General features: G+C 38.6%; 2 protein-coding genes across 4 annotated transcripts in view; one reads left to right on the forward strand and one right to left on the reverse strand.

The window, feature by feature from the left end:
- Positions 1-702: 702 nt before the first annotated feature.
- aanat2 (arylalkylamine N-acetyltransferase 2) lies at positions 703-3,323 on the forward strand. The gene is made up of 3 exons (XM_056253101.1): positions 703-1,343; positions 2,393-2,547; positions 2,697-3,323. Exons 1-3 carry the CDS (start codon positions 1,175-1,177, stop codon positions 3,000-3,002), a joined length of 630 nt encoding a protein of 209 aa, XP_056109076.1. The 5' UTR covers positions 703-1,174; the 3' UTR covers positions 3,003-3,323.
- Positions 3,324-6,531: 3,208 nt separating this feature from the next.
- rhbdf1a (rhomboid 5 homolog 1a (Drosophila)) overlaps positions 6,532-16,572 on the reverse strand; it is a 56,135-nt gene continuing 46,094 nt past the window's right edge. For all 3 annotated transcript variants that reach the window (XM_056252737.1, XM_056252728.1, XM_056252744.1), the window contains 8 exons: positions 12,684-12,845; positions 12,503-12,603; positions 12,359-12,422; positions 12,139-12,233; positions 11,935-12,010; positions 11,263-11,363; positions 9,625-9,778; positions 6,532-7,207 (listed from right to left, as the gene is read on the reverse strand). In XM_056252737.1, the coding sequence (XP_056108712.1) occupies positions 6,788-7,207; positions 9,625-9,778; positions 11,263-11,363; positions 11,935-12,010; positions 12,139-12,233; positions 12,359-12,422; positions 12,503-12,603; positions 12,684-12,845 (1,173 nt within the window). In that variant the 3' untranslated portion in view covers positions 6,532-6,787. The remainder of the gene's footprint in view (positions 7,208-9,624; positions 9,779-11,262; positions 11,364-11,934; positions 12,011-12,138; positions 12,234-12,358; positions 12,423-12,502; positions 12,604-12,683; positions 12,846-16,572) is intronic.

The following is a 16,572-nucleotide window of genomic DNA, read 5'->3' on the forward strand; positions in this document are numbered from 1 at the left end:
GTAATTGTGAATTAATTCCCTAATAACTCATTTTTTTAACTAATAGTGTTAATTAATATGTTAATTGCCAGAATGAGCCAAAGCCTTGTATTTCAACTTCCAGATAATACAGGTACACTAATATGCATTAATACATGATTAATTACTTCATTGTTAGTGCAAATTCATGTGTAAATTACTACAATTACTAAATGACTAGTTAATAACGATGTGCCTCAACAAGTAAAGTCATAACATAATGATACCTTTGCAAATCATTAGCTAATGATTAATTAAAGCAGACAACTTGAAGTTGAAGTGCATAGCTTTGACTAATTGTGGTAATTAACACATTAATTTACACTATTAGTTAATAAAATATGTTATTAAGGAATTAATACACAATGACACATCGAATTAATAGAAATTACTTAATCTATTAATCATATAGACTCTTTATTAGTTGCTGATGCAGTAATCATTAATTAATGGTTTAGTTCTTCATGAATCATACATTAACTGATTATCTATGCATTAGTTAAACATGAATTAATGCATATTAGTGCACCCGTATTGTAAAGTGTTACCAATAATTTTAATAATACAGCCAGGGGTTGCTATACAGATGTAAAGTGATCTTAACGGGACTGGTTACAACATGGGATACAGTAGCCTATTATGGTTTGCCTTGCCCTTGACCATTTATTGTTTGCATTCATTATTTCAGTTATGCATTGAAGCAAGACATATTCAAAATAGACATGATGTGGCTCATATCAGGGCTGGCGTAAACACTCCAAAGCTTGCTTTGGCTGTACAAACAGTTTCTGGGTAAGTGTTTGTAAGAGTGGCTGATGAGCTGTGTTGAGAGTAGGCTATTAGCACACAGACTTTTAGGGAATTGGTGCAGCTTCACCTGCCACGTGCATCCATCACTATCCCTCTAAACACGGGACACTTTAGGAGATGTGGGGCGGGCTGGTAAAGAGCCCAAAGGAGGGTTAAAGAGGAGGAGAGGTGACAGCAGCGAGGTTGAACGATAGGATTCAAACACATCAGACCATAGAAGAGAGCGGCCCGGACAAAGACTGACGGAAAGACAGCAGTGTCCTAAAACTTTAAAGTGAAGGAAAATCTCTACTATTACAAACAGTCTAAGTTAGTCCTCCAGCCGTCCGAAGTGAGCTCGTGTCAGATGATGGCACCTCAGGTCGTCAGCTCACCCTTCCTGAAGCCGTTCTTCCTGAAGACGCCGCTTAGCGTTGGCAGCTCGCGACGCCAGCGACGACACACATTACCCGCTAGCGAGTTCCGTAATCTCACCCCACAGGACGCCATTAGTGTATTTGAGATAGAGAGAGAAGGTAAGATGATGTTCTTCTTTTTCTTTGGGGTTTAACGGCAGCTTGCATCCTTGACGTTGCATTACTGCCCTCTTCTGGTTATAGTTATTTCCCATATACTTTAGAGATCATATTCTTGTCATAGTCCTCCCGCTTTAGTCAAGGTAAGATGTTTCTCAGACATGGTGGGGATATATTGGGGTGCTGCAAATAGATTTTACCAAATGATTTAAAATGCTGTTAAAGAAGGTTGTGCAGTGTCAGTAAATGTGAAAAAATGTTGTAAGATTTAGTTTTAATTTTAGTTATAGGCCTAATTTAGTTTTTCAGCAGGTGACAAACACTGAAGGCATTACTCTTACAAATCTTTAGTTTACTTTACTGGTTACAATTTGTAAGCAAGAGATTTGTCAATTTGCATAAATACTTATTTAGCTGTGAATTTAGATTGACCTTCTTTACTTATTATTTATTTTAATTTAATTTTCTGTAATGTTTTGGCAGTACTACTGTAGTCCTACAGCACATTTCAAAGACATTAAATTCGTAAAAAAAAAAAAAAATCTAATTGTTATTTCAAAAACAGTTATTTTAAATAGTATTAATATTTCACTTTTTATTCATATTTTTGATAAAATAAATGCAGCCTTGGTGAGCATAAGTAAAAACCTGAAAATATCTTACCAACCCAATACTTTTGAACAATGGTGTGTGTCATACTAATAAATACATTATTTTTGAATAAATGAAAAAAAAAATAATAATAATAATGATGGTTTTGGAAAGCCTGGGAAAATGTAACATTTATTTACAGAACTCTTCATTTTAAAATTGGTGCCCCATAAAATACTGTAAATACACACCAACACACACTTATTTGTAGGCGAGTTAAATCAAACCAGTCCTAAAGTCCTTAAGCACTTCCCAAGTTGTATATATAGAAAACTAGAAGACTGCAGTCAACAAGCCGACTTGATTGCGATAAACCTGCTAATCTGCCGATAAGCTGTTGTTTGCGTTGGGATGAGGGTTGACTCACCCCTGTATCTCTCTCATCTCTCCCTCTGCAGCGTTCGTCTCAGTTTCCGGGGAATGTCCACTCACCCTTGATGAGGTGCTTAGTTTCCTGGGTCAGTGTCCTGAGCTCTCTTTGGGATGGTTTGAAGAGGGCCAGCTGGTGGCCTTCATCATTGGATCTGGCTGGGACAAAGAGAAACTAGGACAGGTGAGAAGTGATTCTCTACACTACACTACACTACACTTTTTTACAGTGTATTTGTTGAAAAAACACCTATGTGGTTCTTTAAAGAAACCTTGTATCAGTTCAGTTAGAATGCGTTTAGATTCTAACCATCTTTTGACCTTCTTATCCAGGAGGCCATGAACACACACGTCCCAGACTCTCCCGCGGTACACATCCACGTGTTGTCAGTGCACCGCCAGTGTCGGCAGCAGGGCAAAGGCTCCATCTTGCTTTGGCGCTACCTGCAGTATCTGCGCTGTCTCCCCAGCCTGCGCAGGGCCCTGCTGGTCTGTGAGGAGTTCCTGGTGCCCTTCTACCAGAAAGCTGGCTTCAAGGAGAAGGGTCACTCGGCCATCAGTGTGGGGGCCTTGACCTTCACAGAGATGGAGTATCAGCTCAGAGGCCTGGCTTATGCACGACGAAACAGCGGATGTTAGGTTTCTTTAGCTTACAGCACATCCAATCCTGATAAAGGACATCATGTGTAGATTCTGGACGGCTCTCACCTAGTTCAGGACTCAAAGCCCTAATGCCACCTAAGCAAAGAACCAGAGACTTGCCTATGCACTCATTTAAAGAGATTGCACACAGATGTTGGTTGTTTACTGCATTTATTTTTCTTCTTCTTGTCAACTGCCCAAGACACACTGCACACTTTACTGGTCAAAAAAACAGTGGTTGTTTTTAACAATTAATTAGTCACCATATTTATAATTTTGTTCGATGTTTGAAGTTTCTTTCATCTATAATAAAATTTTACATAAATAATAGTCTACTATTGGTACAAAACCATTCAAAAAGTGAATTCAGAATCGTTCTTCTGGAAAATTTAATTGAAAATTTTACACATAATTTTATTTTTTATATAATGTTCCATCCCTTGGATTGCAAGTGGAAAGTGAAATGTTGAATACTGTTTTAGAATAAAATCTTCCTAATATATTACTGCATATGTGACAATGTGTTTTGAAATGCAATCTATGTATACAGTGTATGAACTGATGTAAACTTTAATTAGAACATCCATAAACATTCTCTGTGGCATTATTCATACAAAAATGCCTATCTTAATCAATAAAAAATAAAAAATCTAATAACAAAGCTATATTTTTGTAATGTGTATTTTATGCACAGTGGTGAGAAAGCATTTCTTTAGGTTTATGGATACATTAAGTTATCCTTGGTACCATCATAACTTTGTTCCTAACCCGTCAGAGTGGTTTGGTATGGACGTCTGTTTCCGCCTCAGAGGGAGAAAAGTAGTTTGAAAAAGAAAGAAAAAAAGAACTATTCACACTGAGATTTAAAGACGCAATTGTAAGATATGAAGTTGCAGTTAGGAGAAATAAAGGCAAGTCACTATATGAAGAGTTCAGATGCAAAAGCCTCTAAATGCCATCTGAAATTTTCTTCTAAAATGATCATTTTTATCAAGCTCGTATATTTAAATTCAGTAATTTCACTTAAATGACAATTAATGGGTAATTTTTCTTGACATTCAAGTGAAATTATTGAACTTAAATATACGAGCTTGATAAAAATGATCATTTTAGAAGAACATTTCAGATGGCTTTTAGAGGCTTTTGCATCTGAACTCTTCATATATAAACTCACATTGTGAAATATAAAGTCACAATTGTTAGATATTAAGTCACTGACAAATAAGATTGTAATTATGAGAAATAAAGTCACATCGCCATATACTGAGTTGTACTGCGAGATGTAACATCACGATTATGAGAAATAGACATTTACATTGCACTTTATGAAGTCTCAATAACGAGAAACAAGGTCACAATTGTGAAATATTAAGTCACACTGTGTTGCAATAATGAGAAATTGGTGCAAAATATCTGTAATAAAAATAGAAGTTGCTGGCAATCGGGGAAGAAACTGGCTCTTTTTTCCTCCATCATACAGTAAATGACTGCATTTACAGACAAAGATAATAAACTCTGACATGTGATCTTGCGTTTGGACGCTGGTGTTTGAGAACTAGGGGTGTAACGGTACACAAAAATCACGGTTCGGTACGTACCTCGGTTTTAAAGTCACGGTTCGGTACGTTTTTGATACAGCAAAAAGTAAGAAATGCCAGAGAAATTTCCTATTTGTTAAAAGAAAAATATTTTTTTAAATAAGTTGAGTTTTCCTACATCTTGAAACTTTCAGGTTTATAAATGGGTGTCATCTTTGAAGGATGAACAAATAATGTTTTGGTCATCACATTAAAAATAACATTTAAATATATGAAGAGTTCAGATGCGAAAGCCATTTGAAATTTTCTTCTAGAATGATCATTTTTATCAAGCTTGTATATTTAAGTTCAGTAATTTCACTTAAATGGCAATGAAGATTACCTATTAATTGTCATTTGAGTGAAATTACTGAACTTAAATATACAAGCTTCATAAAAATGATCATTCTAGAAGAAAATTTCAAATGGCACTTAGAGGCTTTTGCATCTGAACTCTTCATATATTTATTTATATAATATTTGAGTTTTGAAGTGCTGGAAAAAGATGTGTGAAGTACTTGAAGGCATTTCACTATTCCAGCCAAACTGGTTACAGTTAGTGTTATATTAAATCCATGGTGAATGTTGCTGGTCTGTGGACAAAGTAGGCCTATTACTAGTTCATTCACGGCACAATATTTCTCCTGGTGTCCACGTCAGCGCTGTTTGATCTACGGTTAATAACGGAGAAATGTGAATGCTTCTCACTAGATCTCGCAGCGATGTTATTACTTCAGTGGCGAATTCAAATGTTTTCTTCACTGGATCTCTTAGCGCTGTGTTGTAATCATAGAAAGGTTGTAACAGTGTCGCTTGATCAAGATCGGCTCGCGCTGCACAGATGTTGCTGGTCCGAACTGATAAACGGTCCGTGAAGCACATAATGAGTAGCGCAGTTTCGTTCTGCTTGCCATTTAATGTTGCGCAACGTTGTGGTGGCCGCGCCAGCACGAATTTTGTCGGCAGGAAAAATGGTCCAAGGAATCGTTCGGTTTGTATGCGTACCGAACCGGAAGCCTCGAACCGAAACGGTTCAATACGAGTACCGTTACCCCCCTATTGAGAACGCAATCATGTGAGACGATTCTCAGAGAGAATTAAACCAAATCATTCTGAGATTTTGGCTCAAGCATTTCAGAATGATCAAACCAACATTTGGGATGCTGTGCAATGCGATTGGTCCCCTGGTTAGGGATGTTATCCAATCACATCCTCTGTTGAGGCAAAGTCATGCAAGTTTTTTTGTTGCGCATCGAGGGATTTATTCGGTAAATGTTTCCATTGGTAAATGTGGATAAAAAATGATCAGCCTCAATTGAGCACATACATTGCTTAGTATGCGCATCTTGGCGTTTCCATCCAGCATTTTTATGCAATACCGCAAAATGTGAATTAAAATAGGTGGATGGAAACATAGCTATTTTGATAAACAGTCGCAGTGCAATATGTGATGTCGAGAAACAGTCACATTGAGATCAAGTCACTTTTACATGTTTATTTTTTCTTCACTCTGAGGTGGAAATGAGCAACCATATTTTAGAGCTTGTTTATGGTATAGTAGACAAGAAAAACAGACAAACTTCAGAGGTGCAGGTTGTTTTTAGCTGTATTCTGTGACAAGTGTGTAAATTGGGTAGCTAAAACACTACCCTTTCATAATCAACTATAACTCCATTAGAAGTAACACACAAATAAAAGAATATCATTTGAGTGCTAAACGTGTAACGAAAATATGGCAGTAGTAGGTACATTTATCAAGGCACCAAAGGTACAGAGTTTTTTTCGTCCCTGGATTCTGAGGTCGACTAAACAAAGACAAACCTACCCCTGACATGCTAAAACATAAAAAAGTACAACAATCAAAATTGGAGAAGATGTGTTCTCCGTTTGGTGTACCAGTGCTTTTATTATGACACTGCCTTCTGAGACTGTAGTGTAAAGATAGTTTTCGTATGATTATCAGACACCCTTAGACTACATAAAACTTTAGGATACGTTAAAAAGTGTTCTTCATTCTCAGAGTCCTAAAATCATGGTCAAAGTGGAGTTCCACCTTGCACTCGAGTAAAAAAAAAAGCAAAACAAGCATACTGTCCATGTTCACAGAAAGGGCTTCATTTGGAAGAGACGAAGTGCAAATTGGGGCCGGCGAATGCAGATTAACGACCAATCGAATCCCTCCGTCCCCGAAGCCCCGCCTCTCCCTCAATGGAGGTGCGCGTTGAGGTCGTACTTCTCACAGAACTTGTCGGTGAAAGGAATGCAGGTGAGCAGCTCGCACCACTCACACTTGATGGGATACACGTAGAAGAGCACCACGAGTCCGGCGAACAGGCCCACGAACACCACCATGAAGATGATGATCTGGCAGCGCTTGCGGTACATGTCCAGGCGGCCGAAGCTGATGTAGGGCAGGAAGGCGAAGGAGAGGAAGAAGCCCGAGATGAATCCGCAGATGTGGGCGAAGTTGTCGATCCAGGGCAGCAGGCCGAAGGCAAACAGAAAGAGCACCACGCACAGCAGCTTAGTGAAGGCCCGCCACGGCTGAGCCAGAATCTGCCAGCTCTGAATCAGCTCCACAAACAGACAGGCCAGGATGCCAAACTGAGAGCCAGCTGGACCCACCTAGAGAAGCAGCAAAAGAGGGCTCGGGATAAGCTCAGTGCCATAGATAGATTCAATTCAATTCACATTTATTTGTATAGCGCTTTTCACAATACACATCGTTTCAAAGCAGCTTTACAGAAAATGCATGTGTCTACAGTGCAATTTAGAGTGATCAGTTATCAGAGATGACCGTGTCCAAGTACATATACAAATCACGCAGTTAGCAAACAACGTATTCATTTAAAGGAGAACTCCGGCGCAAAATGAACCTTTGGTCTAATTACACATTGTTACCTAGTCAACCGTTATCTGAGATTTGTTTTCATGATTATCGAATGTAAACAGTTTTATCTCTAAAAACAGTTTAGCCTATAAAGCTAGTATAACGCTAGTGTATTGGGCATAGAGTAATGACAAATAAAAATCGCTTGTTACTACCACTAACAAGGCTCAAAATAGCCCCACACTAGCACGGTAGCGTAATGAGGGTCCCTACCTTCAAACCGAAGCATTGAGAACTTTGTTTGAAGGTAGGGACCCTCATTACGCTACCGTGTTAGTGTGGGGCTATTTTGAGCCTTGTTAGTGGTATTAACAAGCGATTTTTATTTACATTCGATAATCATGAAAACAAATCTCAGATAACGGTTGACTAGGTAACAATGTGTAATTAGACCAAAGGTTCATTTTGCGCCGGAGTTCTCCTTTAAGGCAGAAACAACAAGCTCATTTAAGTCATTATTACAAGATGAGTAAAATACCCCTTTTCCACCAAGATTGTGCCGGTTCTCTTCCTAAACTCGGGTTTGCGAATTTAGTGGTGGTTAGTGAGGGAACTGCAGGGCGTTTGTGAGTTCAATGAAAAGCTAATAATTCAGTCATAAAAATGTAGTTAAAACAATGTTTTTAAAAATAAAAATACAGAGCCCCACACGACAAGTGGTGAAAAAATTAAAAATAAATATATATATATATATACACAGCATCCAAGTGCGCACACACACAGCCAAGGGCGTAGATTTGGTTTGAACATTGGGGGGGTTGAAGTTTGGGTATGCCTCCTGATATTGTGATCATGAAATAAATAATGGGGGGGTCGTAATGCATAGATTTAAATATTGGGGGGGTAATATCCCCCCCCACACACAAATTACTCCCCTGCACACAGCACTGAGTATTGAACACACACACACTGTGAACACACACCCGGAGCAGTGGGAAGCCATTTTTGCAGCGTCGCCCGGGGAGCGATTGGGGGTTAAGGTGCCTTGCTCAAGGGCACCTCAGTTGTGGGTAATAAGAGTTCAAGAGAGCACTGTTCATTCACTGAGACTCGAACCTGCGACCTTTGATTTACAAGTCTGACTCTCTAACCATTAGGCCACAACTGCTATACTCTCTATATATATAACGCATTCTCATCCCAAGGCGTCATATACTGACGCTTTTGCCAAAGCGTCTACATCCGACGCACATGACACCCTTTAGCGTCAATATAACACGCTTCGGTTATGGGTAGGTTTAGGTCTGGGGTAGTGTTAGGGTTAGACCACGTCTATCCGCGTCTCATATTGACGCTAAAGGGTGCCATGTGCGTTGGATATAGAAGCTTTGGCAAAAGCGTCAGTATATGACGCCTTGCGATGAGAATGGGCTGATATATAATATACACTATATCAAATATATATATTGTGGCCACGGATTAAGAATTAATTTCCTCGTTTTATTCATTTGAACATAAAACATAACATAAAATGAATATTAAAGTGTAACTGTAAAAATGAGAATGTGCTGTTAAATCATTGAAATATTAAATAAAAATCTCAGGGGTTACTTCAAAAAAAGAAGTTTGGGAATCATTGTCTTAGATGAAGCTGCCAAACGATTTCACTAAATTCGCGATTTTGCTATGTTTACAAGTCATAAGAACATATTTTAACATCCATAGTAATTTTGTAATAATGCCAGAAGTTTTTTTTAATATATGGGTCAATGATAAATACGTATGTTCATGACAAGGAATAGGAAAAATCATTTAAAAATCTAGTTTAAAAAGTTCTTAGAAATACACTCTTTATTCATATGGTTTTAAAAAAATAACCAATTTTTTTTTATTAGTATTAATTTTTAGTCTTTATAAATTTTAATTCAGAAATTTTAAAACATGCCTATCATATAAAAAGTGTATTAAAGTCCTTGTATGTATTTTAAAGTATTTTAAATAAATTACTAGAGCCGGGCAAAAAATTTGTGTCACTTCACTGATCAAAATAATAAATAAAATTAATTTGAAAAACAGGATATTTATATAAATATAATTATTTATAGGCAGCTAGAGCCACAACATACTTCGGATGTCCGTCAACTGGAGCGATTCCAGTTTCCAGCGCACCCTGTCGGTGTAAAAGAGGCAAGAGGGGGCAAGAGGGGCTCACCTCAGCCCTGTAGGGGAGGAAGATGGCACTAGCCAGGTTTCCTGTGATGCCGCTCAGGATATAGATGATAGATATTCGTACCCATCCGGCCAACTTCTCTAGATCTCGAAGGATTGTCATCTGAAAACATACCGACACCAGGCAATGCAGAATCCTGTTTTTAACAGATGGGGACAAAGAGAACGTTTCAAGCATGTTGTTTAAAAAGCTCCTATGACATCTTTATGGATTTAAATGCATATTTATATGATGCCACTGACTCTAAATTATCTCCAAGCAATCCACCGCCTTAGTCATAATTACACTTCTGTCAGCTGTCTCATAAAATGTGGAAAAGGCATGTCACAACAAGAGTCCCTGCACATGTTGCTATAAAAAAAGATGCTTTTTTGCAATCAATGGCCACATATATGAACAAATATGCAACAGACAATCCAACTTCAGCAGGTTCAAGGACATCTGAGAGTGTGATGTTCAAGGTGTTTGACAGAGGCACGTGCAGAAGCGTTAATCTGAGCCTTCTTAAGAAAGGCAAAGAGCCAAAGTGCAGCTCAGTGAAGCACTCTCTTTGATTACTACAACAGATCACGGCACGCTCCTCCAAGTGTCAGCTGTTTCTTAAAACAGATAATCTGGTCGTGTGTCAGCTTTTGAAGCATTTGAAATATACTGCTGTGCAGCATGGGACACGAGGCGTATGGGTGAACAGATCCGCCACGTGTGCATAGTTAAAACCCAGAGGAATGGGTTGAAGATTTAAGAAGAGGTCTCAGGAGTGTTTCGGTTAAGTATGAACTCAATAGGAAAATAAACTGACACTCATGAGACACAGTAAGAGTGAGTAGAGCAAAAAAAAATGCTCGAGTCATTTAGGATTTTGATGAGATATTGAGTCAATATTGAAATATCTGAATTGCCATTGCAGACACTGGTATTCATTTACAGACATTAATATCTCTTCTGATGATTCAACCTGTGATATTTTGCTTTTTAATGTCGCTCTTGGAGTGAAAACACGTTTTGATGACAGATTTCTTTTGTCTGTTGTGGGCTATGTTTCACATTTCGTGTTGTTCTTGGCCTGAACAGACCTTTCATTTCCATTGTTTCACTTTTTTGTTTTGCTGTAGTGTGTGACCAGTCCGTGAACACACTCTCTGTGATAATGCTATTTCGTATCACTTTTGACTTAGTCTGCAATGTTGCAGTTTTTTGTTGTTTTGCTCTATGGGCTAAAAGACTTCATCTGCAATGTCTATTATGTTTTTTCTTTCCTTCATCCTATGTGTGAATGAATTATGTGGATTTTCACTGTTGGTGTGAATAGACATTTAAACTGCAATCCTTTCCTTTTTTGTTTCATCCTTTTTGTGCAATTTTTGCCTTTTCGTTTAACTTTAGGTGCAAATAGGCCTGTCATGTGCTTTTTGCATCGTTCTGGGTCTGAATGGACAGCTTCACATTGTCTGTGACATTTTGCTTTTCTGTTTCAATTTCGTCTGCAATATTTTACTTTTTTGTTTTGCTCATGGGGGGAACAGACCATTTTGTCTGGAATTAGTTGCTACAAACTTCCCGAGTTTTTGTTGGGTGTGAACAGCTAGGGCTTAAGGATCCCCATACTTTATAGTCACTCACCCAGCATGCAGAAACAGTGAGAGCCAGAGACGGTAGAACTGATCTGGGACTTCTGGGTTCAAGAAAGGAAGAAGGCCACACACATCGTCCATACAGTGAACCTGGCAGGGACAGATTAGTGCGTTTCTTTAGATTATAAAACATCTAAAAGAGAAACACTGCCAATAATAAATTCAATTGCATTTCAAGCTTAAGGATTAGACATTAGACCGTATTTAACACACTTTTAGCACAAAGTCTTAAGTTAAAACCCTGGAAGTTGGCACAAGCTTCAGACCCGGGCAATCACTTTGTGCCCTTTCAGACGACAACAGATTTTGCCAATGCAGAGGAGATTAGCATGGCAACCTTCATGGTGATTACAGAGCACTTCATTAGTCTAGTGGGTGAGTACTGACAAGAGGTGAAACTTTTAGGGCTGAGAGCTTTACACTCATTTGCGACCTGAACCATAGGGTTGCACTACCATTGTAAAGTTTGGGATCAGTAAGGTTTAAAAATAATTCTACTCCGAAAGGATGCATTAAACTGATCAAAAGTGACAGTTAAGGCATTTGTAATGTTACAAAAGGTGTGTTATTCAAATAAATGCTGTTCTTAAATACAAAGCAATTAACAGTTGTGCTTCATCTTTGACTTATTTCTGTGCTTCTCTGGTTTTAGTCTGCTTACTTGCGAGCAGAGGGTTGCCTCCTCATGGAAGTATCCTTTCATGAAGTCACAGTACTCCCTTGATGTGATTTCACACCTGCAAATCAACACACAAGATAGTTAAAAACAACACAAAACTGTATATTCATGCCCACTGAACAAGTGCGTGTGAAATCTCTCAGTATTGATCATTTGTAACTAGCGAGTAATAGCAGATTTCCTCACCTCCCTTTAGTGCCGATGCAACAGGGCCGGCCGGTGATAGTACAGTCAATATGAGGCAGATTGGTGTGGTTCCCAGAATTATATTTGGTGCAGATCTGTAATACATATCTATATTAGGACAAAGTATCTAATCGACCTTTACAACAAAGTATTGTAATGCTACCACAAGTAATACTATATAGTTCTTTCATATAATTACCATTCTTGATGCAATACTTACTGGCCATTTGGTGATGTCATCAGGCCACTCATGAGGAGATACAGAGGCCGGCTCTATACACGTCCTGCCAAAAACACAGTAAGATCTTGTGTTTGAAATGTCTCTGTGGAAATTGAAGTATTGAGTGAAGTCGTATTCCCTCACCTGGGGTCCTGATGACACACAGAGCCATACTGCCGGGCTTTCCCCTCCAGCTGAGGGGTGCTGGGATGCTGAGGCCATTTTACCCATACAGCCAAAGTGCTCTGAAACATAAAGAAAGAGATGTCAATGACCTGACAGTTTCTCATTCGTAGCCTTGATAGTCCACAGCTCCTGTACTTACAGAGCATTCCTCCTCTAAGGTCTGCAGACAGCCTGAGCGGTCGTTGCGCACACAGCAAGCCGAATGCCGCTCCATATCCCGCTTTTTTTTAATCAGTTCATGTACCTGGTGGTCCCGTCGCATACAAGGTGAGAATTTGGCTCCCAGGTGGATCAAGGCCTCCTGTTGAGAAGCGGACAATGACGATGACTTGTCTTATGATACTATTTTATTCAGTTGTTCAGTAGGAAAACATTCAATACCTGATCGCTGCTTATGAAATACATTTCAACATAGTCAGAGTTTCACTTTTGAGATTGGAGGGGAATAGAAGCCGCATCTGAAGTGCCATACACAACCGATCAAAAGTTTGGGGTCGGTAAGAGTTTAAGTCGATAAGTCTCTTATGCTCATCAAGGCTGTATAGATTTGATCAAAAATACAGTAAAACAGTAATAGTGTGAAATATTACTACAATTTTAAATGGTATTGTAATACATTTTAAAACGTGTAATTTATTCCTGCGTCAAAGCTGAATTTGAGCATCATTACTCCAGTCTTCAGTGTCACATGATCCTTCAGAAATCATTCTAATGATTTGATTTACTGCTCAAGAAACATTTCTCACTATTATCAATGTTGAAAACAGTTGTGCTGCTATTATTGACTATATTGACATTAAAAATGGAGCGCAGTTGGAAGAAAACAAAACTAGAGGTATTTCATATTTCGTGGAAGGACAGTGTTACTGCATACAGAAATTCCTTACAAATTGCTAGATAAGAAATATAAGAAAACAAACACAACCCTAGAAAACAAAAACAAGAAAACAAACAACCCGAGGTATTTATTTGACACAGTGGCTAAATTAGCGATAAATAAAGCTTCAACTTCAGATGTTTCCAAACAGCACAGCATTTATGAATTTCTTTACTGGCGGCAAGATTGATATTATTAGAGAGAAAATTATAAGTATCGCATCAGACGTCATGCTTAAGAACAATTCCATTCATTCTTTGTTATAGGAGAAGAAGAATTGTCTAAATCATTTTAAATCATGAAAATCAACAACATGTTAGACCCTATACTGACTACACTACTGAAAGAGGCTTCCAGAAGTCATAGATCCACTTCTTAATATTATTAATTAATCATTGTCATTAGGATATGTACTAAAACCTTTAAGCTGGCTGTTACTAAACCTCTTATTAAAAAAAACGCAACTTGATCCTAGAGAACTTGTTAATTACAGGCCGATCTCGAATCTCCGTTTCCTGTCAAAAATACTAGAAAAGGCCGTTTCCTCACAACTATGTTCCTCTCCATAGAAATGGTAACTGCGAAGATTTAAAGACAAGATTTAGACCATATCAAAGTAAGGAAATTGCTCTCATTAGAGTCACAAATGACTTGCTCTTATCATCCAAACGTGGTTGTAGCTCTCTATTAGTGTTACTGGGTTAGTGCTGCATTTGATACCATTGACCACAACATTCTTTTGAATAGCCTCGAAAATTACGTTGGCATTAGTGGAATTGCATTGCCATGGTTCAAATCATACTAATCTGACGGGTATCAATTAACAGCAGTAAATGAAGAGGTGTCACATCAATCACACATTCAGTATGGAGTACAGCAAGGCTAAGTACTAGGACAGTTGATTTTTAACCATGTACATGCTACCATTTACATGGTACAAGGCAAGGCACTTTTATTTCTAAAGCATGTTTAAAACAGCCACTGCTGACCAAAGACCAAAGTGCTGTACAATCAAACAAAATAAGACAATAAAATACATAAACTGACAAGAGAATAAAATACAATCAGGCAAATTATTGAGACTACATTGATCCCAATACCAGAGAAAAAAAGATATGTCTTCAGAGAGGTGTTAAAACTAACAACATCGGAAGACAGCCTAATGTGTACCGGCAAATCATTCCACAGACATGGAACAGCAACAGAAGGCACGATCACCTTTTAACTTCATACGAGACATAGGCACAGTCAACATCAACCTGTTCGAAGACCTTAAGGGCCTAGAACATTTCCAGTGGAGAAGATGATCTGTAATGTATTGTGGAGCCCGGCCATTTAACCCCTTATACACACACAATAGAACTTTAAAGGGTAACTAAACACTAAACCAACTTTTTTTAGTTAATGATCTGTAAGACTGGGGCTTTATTAGTGCTGTTCATTGATTCGAGTAACTTTTTTGACATTTGGGTATAAAGTGTTTTAATTCTACAATATATGGTGTAAAAACGTCCGAGTGCTGCCCTCTTCAGGTTGAACGGTGGCTACTGCAGTTTAATTTTCCTATTGGATGTTTGCGGTAGTTCGTGGCGGTAGCGGTGAGAGCTGACGTAAGCAGGTTTCAGCTTACCACGCCCTTGGTACGAGCTACCACGCCCATGGCAGTATAAAAACCATCTTGTTTCGTCAAAACCACTGTAGCGAGTCAGGAGTTGGAATTGCGAGTATTGAAAACGATCGGGATAGAGTATCCGTTCATCCCCTCTATCTCCGCTGGGCTCCGCCCACTTTTCCAGCATTTTTCAAATATTGCCAGTGGGTGGAGTCAGGCTCTGACCAGGGGTTTAGTTACCCTTTAAATGTAACACAGTATTCGAACGGCAACCAGTGAAGTGAAGCCAGAACAGGCAAAATATATTCAAAACTTCATTGGATCCCTATTAAACATCGCATACATTTTAAAAATCTTGCTGATTACTTACAAAGCACTAAATGGTTTAGGTCCACAGTACTTAAGCAAGCTTTTAACACATTATAGTCCTTCACGTTTATTGTGATCTCAAAATTCTGGGCAGTTGATAATACCTAGAATATCAAAATCAACTGCAGGCGGTAGATCCTTTTCCTATTTAGCACCCAAACTCTGGAACAGTCTTCTTAGCCTTGTTCGGGAAGCAGGCACACTCTGTCAGTTTAAATCTAGACTAAAAATCTCGTTTACCTGGTATACACATAGCACATCGCCTTTCTAAGATTCAAATCTGTTAAAGGATTGTTAGGCTGCTTAAATTAGGTTAACCGGAACCAGGAACACTTCCCATAACACCCCATGTACTTCATAAATCATAAGAAGAATGGCATCTAATATTAGTCTCTCTGTTTATCCCGAGGTTACCGTAGTAAGCCGTATCCAGACCAGATGGTGGACCTGCACCTTGACACGACCACAACGCAGCCTTGAATGTCAGTAGAGATCCTGTAAACTAGACAATCCCCTGTGAAGGCCTCGTCGACACGACAGCCATGCATCGGCACAGATCCTCAGCAAAGACCATAAGAAACCGACAAGTCCTCTGCACAGAACCTATGCCCAGCTTCGTCTCCATAGTGGCGTGATGAATCCGATCTTCAATCCAATCTTCAAGCAAAAGGAATTGGATGAAATATTGAAATGCCACCGTGTTCGTTGGCCAGATAAGAACTGAGCCTGGTTTCTCCCAAGGTTTTTTCTCTCCATTCTGTCACCTAATAGAGTTTGGGTTCCTTGCCACCGTCTCTGGCTTGCTTAGTTGGGGACAATTAATATTCAACAACATTATTGATTTGACTCCACTGACACTTTTGGATGAAAACTGAACTGAGCTGGACGATGACATCACTGTTTTCTGTAGAACTGCTTTATAGATGAAATGAACGAATTTAATAATTGATTATCTTTACAGTGGAGCTGAATCAACACTGAACTGACTTCAGCTGAACAATGACACTATTTTCATTTAGAGCTGCTGTACAGCCAAAATGAACTATGTTCGCATAATTAATCTGTACTGGATAAAGCGCTATATAAATAAAGGTGACTTGACTTTTTAATGCAAGTCATAAATGTATTGACACACTAATCGCAATCATTTGAAATAGTATGACAAGCTCG

Source organism: Rhinichthys klamathensis, unplaced genomic scaffold, assembly GCF_029890125.1.
Source record: "Rhinichthys klamathensis goyatoka isolate OS25496 unplaced genomic scaffold, OSU_Roscu_1.1 h1tg000004l_1, whole genome shotgun sequence".
In the NCBI taxonomy this organism is placed as follows: Eukaryota; Metazoa; Chordata; class Actinopteri; order Cypriniformes; family Leuciscidae; genus Rhinichthys; species Rhinichthys klamathensis.